The sequence below is a fragment of the Puma concolor genome, chromosome E3, assembly GCF_028749965.1.
Source record: "Puma concolor isolate L17-30 chromosome E3, mPumCon1.1.hap2, whole genome shotgun sequence".
NCBI lineage: Eukaryota > Metazoa > Chordata > Mammalia > Carnivora > Felidae > Puma > Puma concolor.
In genome coordinates this window covers 23,977,269-23,984,462 of record NC_141682.1, presented here as the reverse complement: position 1 = coordinate 23,984,462, position 7,194 = coordinate 23,977,269, and the positions used below count along the sequence as shown (strand labels likewise).

Here is a 7,194-nt window from a genome sequence, read left to right as displayed (position 1 = left end):
TGCGCATGAGCAGCCGGAGACGGCCGAGTAAGGGAGCGGGGCCGCCTAGAGGAGAGCCGAGCTGCGGATGAGAGCGCCGGACGCCCAGGGCGGAAGTGGAGGAGCGGCCGGAAGTAGTCTGAATCCCAGTCAGACTGACCGGCTGGCGGCTTTGACAGGAGCGGGAGCTGCGGAAAGAAGTTGGTGGCAATGGAGTTGGGCGAGCTGCTTTATAACAAGTCGGAGTACATCGAGACGGTGCGCTTGTCCAGGCATCTTTCTCCCGTTTCCAAGCCTGCCTCCCTTTGAGGCTGGTGCCCCCCTCCTGCCCCACCCCGGGTCGCTTTGGCGTTTAGTCCGAGATTACATAGGATCACTTCGTGAATGGCTCAGCTTTGTTACTTATTCCCTGCATGGCCAGTTTAGGCTTTTTAAATTTATTCATGATTTCATCGTAGAGATAAAATGCCTTCCAGAAAGCAGGATACGTCTCATCCACCCTAATACTAATAGCAATTCCAGGCTTCGGGCCTTTCAGAGTTTTTTGTTTTTTGTTTTGTTTGTTTTAAGCTAATGTGTCGTACTTTGCTACCATGTGCTAAAAGACTGTTAGGTTCTTTGGAGTCAATACATGATGCGTGTAAATTGCTCCAGGTAGGGTAAGTGCTGAGTCGTCGTTGCTATTATTATTTCTTTACTGAATTCTTGTACCTCTGATATGGGTAAAGTCATTATCCTGGATTTAGGGCTGTAAGTATAGAACTGAGACTTGAATCAATGTCTCTAATATTAGTAGGCTCTAGACCTACCACATCCAAATTCTGGATCCATTCCTGGAGTCTCCAGTTTCCTAATCCATCCTTGCTTTGTTAATTTGCCGGACTCATTCCATTGAAGACTACATCACATTTCAAGTACGTTTCTCTCCAATACAAGAGCTTTCCAGATGGAAACTTGTAGCCCAGAACCCACTTAGTTTCTCACCCCTATTTTCTGCTCTTTCCTTTCAGGCATCTGGAAACAAAGTTAGTCGCCAGTCTGTGTTGTGTGGAAGTCAGAACATCGTTCTCAATGGCAAGGTAAGAGACACAGCCAGCCCCAGGATGCATACTTTTGCTTTCTGTCCACTAATTATCACATTAGCAGGACAGATAATATGTTACCACATCTCCCATTTGTTGCTATGCATTTAAAAATTCTCTTTTTGGGGGGCCCCTGGGTGGCTCAGTCAGTTAAACCTCTGACTTTGGCTCAGGTCATGATCTCGCAGTTTGTGGGTTTGAGCCCTGTGTCTGGCTCTGTGCTGACAACTGGAGCCTGGAGCCTACTTCAGCTTCTGTGTCTCCCTCCCTCTCTCTGCCCTCCCCTGGTCACGCTCTGTCTCTCTCTCAAAAATAAATAAACATTAAAAAAAACTTACTAAAAATTTTCCTTTTTTCATTCTCCAAATTCTGTTGAATACAAAAAAAGATTCCATGAAAGAAGGCAACAGAAAACCTTTTTTCTTTATGCCAGGAACAAAATACAGTGGCACCCAGAACTGAAATTATTGCAAAGTGCTGTAGTGTGCCTTAACCACTAAATACAAATATAAATAGGCAACAAAATATTTTAGTGTAGAAACTATAAAGTAGGGGCTGCTGGATGGCTTAGTCGGTTAAGCATCCAACTTTGGTTCAGGTTATGATCTTGCAGTTCGTGAGTTGAGTTCAAGCCCTGCATTGGGCTCTACATTGGTGGTGCAGAGCCTGCTTGGGATTCTCTCTCTCTCTCTGCCTCTCCCTCTCTCTCTCTGCCTCTCCCTCTCTCTCTCTCCCTCTCTTTCTCTGCCCCTTCCCCACTCTCCCTTTCTCTCTAGAAGTAAATAAACTTAAAAAAAAAAAAGAAACTATAAAGTAGTAGTAATATAATTAACAGTTTACTAATAATAGTTCAGTATTAACTGAAACTCTTAAAATTGATTTGAGACTCGAGAAAGACGCTAAACTATGAAACGAATTTGCAAAATGGAATATGAAAAGCTGAGAATCTTGTAGTCTGAATAAATTGAAATAGCACAGAGAGGAGTATAAACATGGGAATAATATTACGACATTTCAGAACCAGAGAAAATACCAAGATATATTTGAGCTTGACAGACATTGAAGTCCACGGTTTTTTTCCTGCTAATTTTCTTTGAAATGTTACATCTCTAACTTCCAGAGGGAAAGTAGTCTCACTGTAATCAAGCAATCACAGATTTTTTCAGTAGAGACTCAATTACTGTCTCCATTAGCTCATCATACTATGAGATTTAATAGAAATATAGTTCAGTAATTAGGTATGATTAGTAATTATAGACACACTGTTTCTGCACAGAGTTAGAACACTCATGTGGAGGATTTTTAGAAATCCCTTAGCTAATTTCAGGACATTTTCTGTGATTTTGTATGGAAGGTTTGTTTTTTAAAATGTGATATGTTGGGAGGGTGGGTGATGGCTATTGAGGAGGGCACCTTTTGGGATGAGCACTGGGTGTTGTATGGAAACCAATTTGACAATAAACTTCATATATTGAAAAAAAAATAAAACGTGATATGTACAACCACTGTGCAACCATCACCACTATCTATTTCCAAAACTTTCATCACTCATACAGAAGCTCTGTATCCATTTGGCTTTGGCTTTACTTGGCTTTCTGTTACTTACTTTTTTTAAACTCAGTCATTAGAATAATCACAATAGGGAACACATATCACACTCACTAAGTACCATTGTTCTCAGTTCTGTTTTTTTTTAAAAAAAAATTTTTTTTTAACGTTTATTTATTTTTGAGACAGAGAGAAACGGAGCATGAACGGGGGAGGGTCAGAGAGAGGGAGACACAGAATCTGAAACAGGCTCCAGGCTCTGAGCTGTCAGCACAGGGGCCCGATGCGGGGCTCGAACTCACTGACCGCGAGATCGTGACCTGAGCCGAAGTCGGCGCTCAACCGACTGAGCCACCCAGGCGCCCCATTCTCAGTTCTGTTTCTTTCTTTTTTTTTTTTTTTATTATTTTTTTTATTTTTATTTTTATTTATTTATTTTTTCAACGTTTATTTATTTTTGGGACAGAGAGAGACAGAGCATGAACGGGGGAGGGGCAGAGAGAGAGGGAGACACAGAATCGGAAACAGGCTCCAGGCTCTGAGCCATCAGCCCAGAGCCTGACGCGGGGCTCAAACTCACGGACTGCGAGATCGTGACCTGGCTGAAGTCGGACGCCTAACCGACTGCGCCACCCAGGCGCCCCTCAGTTCTGTTTCTAAGATTCACTGTGGTTTGTGTATTTTCACTGCTGTGTACAGTTCCATTTATCCCCTGTCCTATTAGTTATTTTGTTTCTAGTTTTTTGTTTTGTCCCTTTCAGAATTTTGTAATTTCTATTTTCCTAAGCCCTTATATCAGGTGTCATAGTTTCTGCCGGGGTAGACAGAGATCAGATGACTAAAGAAGACTGGGTGCCGACAACAGAGTGGCGGGGCCTGGTAAAGTGGAGAATCTGGGTCCTAGTTAAGCTCAAGGTGGTTGTTGCCATGTGGGAATATAGGCCTATATTTCCAGAGCTCTGATTTTCTCAAAAGAAACTGGAAATCTTGGGGGGGGGGTTAATTTTAATTTATTTTATTTTGAGAGAGAGAGTGCGAACAAGCAGAGGAGAGGGGCAGAGGGGGAGAGAGAGAGAGAATCTTAAGCGAGCCCCAACATGGGGCTTGATCCCTCAATCCCATGACCCTAGGACCACAATCTGAGCTGAAGTCAAGAGTCAGATGCTTAACTGACAGAGCTACCCAGGCACCTCCATATAATGGAACATTTTAAAAATTATCTTTATTAGAGCCCAAATGTCTGTCAACTGATGAATGGATAAAGAAGATGTTTATATATACTTGGTAATGAGAAAGAATGAAATCTTGCCATTTGCAACAATGTGGATGGGACTGCAGGGCATTATGCTAAGTGAAATAAGTCAGTCAGAGAAAGACAGATATATGTTTTCACTCCTATGTGGAATTTGAGAAACTTAACAAAAGATCATGGGGGAAGGGAAGGGGAAAAAGGTAGTTTCAAACAGAGAGGGAGGCAAACCATAAGAGACTCTTTTTTTTTTTTATAATGTCTATTTATTTTTGAGAGGGAGAGAGAGAGACAAGAGTGTGAGCTGGGGAAGGGCAGAGAGAGGGAGAGACAGAATGCGAAGCAGGCTCCAGGCTCTGAGCTGTCAGCACAGAGCTGGATGCGGGGCTCGAACTCACAAGCTCTGAGATCATGACCTGAGCCAAAGTTGGATGCTCAACCAACTGAGCCACCCAGGCACCCCAACCATAGGGGACTCCTAAATACAGAGAACAAACTGAGGGTTGATGATGGGAAGGGGAAAATGGGTGATGGGCATTGAGGAGGACACTTGTTGTGATGAGCACTGGGTGTTATATGTAAGCAATGAATCATGGGAATCTACTCCTGAAGCCAAGAACACACTGTATACACCGTATGTTAGCTAACTTGACAATAAATTATACTTAGAAAAAAACAATAAAAAAATAAAGGAAAAATTATCTTTATTGAGGTATAATTTACATATAATAAAGTGTGCCCATTTTAAGTGTGTAGTTTGACATGTTTTGACTGATGCATACACCTATGCAGCCACTACTACAATTAAGGTGTAAAATGTTCCATCACCCTCATTTTCCTTGGACCCCTCTGTAGTCAGTCCTCCTCCTACCCTTGGCTCCAGGTAACCACTGGTGTAAAACTAATATAGATTAGTTTTTCATTTTGTAGAGTTTCTTATAATGGCAATCATGTACTCTGTCGTCAGGCTTCTTTCATTCAGCATAATGTTTTTGAGATTTATCCATGTTGTGTTCGTTAGTGGACTTATAGCTCATTACTTTTTATAGGTGAACAGTATTATTATGGAACTTGCAGACATGTGCAAAAGTGGAGAGAACATATAATGAATCTGCATATGTTCATTCACCAGCTTCTGCAATTAGCAATATTCTGACATTCTGTTTCATCTTTACCTGTCCTGTAAACCCATACCTATTTTGACCAAGGTGAGGGGCTGGGTATTTTTAAAGCAAGTTGCACACATTGTATTATTTCACTCATAAATATTTCAATATGTATCATTGAGATTTAAAAACTTTAAAAATAAGTAGAGTACCCTTATTATATTTTTTAAGAAGCCAGTAATTTCCTAATATCATCTAATCCTCGGTCCATGTTCCGTCTTTCTAGTGTCTTAATATGTCTTTTAACAGTTGGTTTATTCAAATCAGGATCCAAATAAGGTCAAGTACACATTGCTTCTGGTTGATACATTTCTCAGGGCCCTTTATTTTTTTTTTTTTTTTCCTAATGTTTATTTATTTTTTTTTTTTTAATTTTTTTTTTCCAACGTTTTTTATTTATTTTTGGGACAGAGAGAGACAGAGCATGAACGGGGGAGGGGCAGAGAGAGAGGGAGACACAGAATCGGAAACAGGCTCCAGGCTCTGAGCCATCAGCCCAGAGCCTGACGCGGGGCTTGAACTCACGGACCGCGAGATCGTGACCTGGCTGAAGTCGGACGCTTAACCGACTGCGCCACCCAGGCGCCCCTGTTTATTTATTTTTGAGACAGAACATGAGCGGGGGTGGGGGCAGGAGAGGGGAGGCAGAGAGAGAGGGGTACAGAGGATCCAAAGCAGGCTCCAGACTCTGCACTGAAAGCAGAGAGCCCGATGTGGGGCTTGAACTCACGAACTGTGACATCATGACCTGTGCCAAAGTCGGACACTCAACCGACTGAGCCAGCCAGATGCCCTCTCAGGGCCCTTTAAATCTGTAATAGTTCTTTTCCCCCAGCCTGTTTTTTCTCCCCATGCTACTTATATTTTAAGGAAACTGGCTCACTGTACTGTAGAATTTTCAAGTTTTGGATTTGGCCAGTTCTATTTGCACAAGTTGTTGAATGCAGTCTCTATGCCCCTTTTCTGCCCTTTAATTAGTAGATCTGGAGGCTTGATCAGATTCCTCTACCTTGAATTTATTTCTCTTTCTCTCATGCACAGCTGTTGTCATAGAGGAGGCCCATTCTTTCATTTTACCTTGATCCACTGTAGTCATCTAACGGGCCACTTTTCCTCCAGTCTTACCTGCTCTCTCCATGTAGATTCTAGGCTGTTTTCAGAGTAGTATTTTTAAACTAAAGATTCACTGTGTTAATCCTCCACTTAAAAACTTTCATTGATTCCTTATATCCTCTAGGGATATAAGCCTAAGTTTCTGTGCTCAGCATACATAAGGCCTGGTCCCTTGCTTACTTTTTTGGCTAGAACTACAGCCATATGCACTTTTTTTTTTTTAACCCTATTTATTCATTTATTCAAAAGACATTTCAAGAATGCCTACTTTTTACTAAGCATGGGACATTAATCCCCCCCAAAACTTCTGATTACATTATCCACCCTGCAGCCCATCCAGGCAATCTTTGGGGAAGCTGGATATACCCTGCAGCATAGCACTTCATCTGAGTCTAGAATTGGGAAGAGGAACCAGAAACTCAGTAGGTCTACCTGTGGGAGCATGAAGTTGAAGATAGTAGTATTGGGAGGTCGGACAAAGGTAGGGGCAGCCTGAACTTTCACTGAGCAGGTAGCAGGTCAGGCTTGGGGACAGGTGGAACCAAGTGAACCTGAATAGGTAAGTGAACTCGGGGGGTACCATATTCTCAGCAAACGTCTGTTTATTCAGTGAGTCCTACTTGTGGGATATACTGGGAACCTCTTCAACTAAATCAGTGTTATGAAGGCCATTCTTTTTACCTTACAAGTTATCCCTTTTGCCAGAACACGTCACTCAGTAGATCAAAACATAACTTCAGTAGGTGTCTTGCTACCTACTCTTTTCTGTTGTGTTTTCAGCTGTACTGGTAGTTATTTTTTAAATGTGCTTTGTTTTGTAGACCATTGTGATGAACGACTGTATTATCCGAGGGGATCTGGCAAATGTGAGAGTTGGACGTCATTGCGTTGTGAAAAGCCGGAGTGTCATAAGGCCACCTTTCAAGAAATTCAGCAAAGGGTATGCAATTTAATTACCTTGTTTGGGTCTTGAGCAAGAATCTGCTACTGGTGGTGTGTTCGTGTGTTGAGGTGTGGTGTGAGGAGCAGGGCTGTGCTATTGTTTGGGACATGAAAG

General features: G+C 42.1%; 1 protein-coding gene across 2 annotated transcripts in view; it reads left to right on the top strand.

The window, feature by feature from the left end:
• Positions 1 to 77: 77 nt before the first annotated feature.
• Positions 78 to 7,194, top strand: part of DCTN5 (dynactin subunit 5) — a 30,628-nt gene continuing 23,511 nt past the window's right edge. The window contains exons 1-3 of one of the 2 annotated variants that reach the window (XM_086692753.1): positions 78 to 237; positions 990 to 1,058; positions 6,959 to 7,077. In XM_086692753.1, the coding sequence (XP_086548879.1) occupies positions 190 to 237; positions 990 to 1,058; positions 6,959 to 7,077 (236 nt within the window). In that variant the 5' untranslated portion in view covers positions 78 to 189. The remainder of the gene's footprint in view (positions 238 to 989; positions 1,059 to 6,958; positions 7,078 to 7,194) is intronic. The other variant, XM_025916757.2, reaches the window with a different exon arrangement.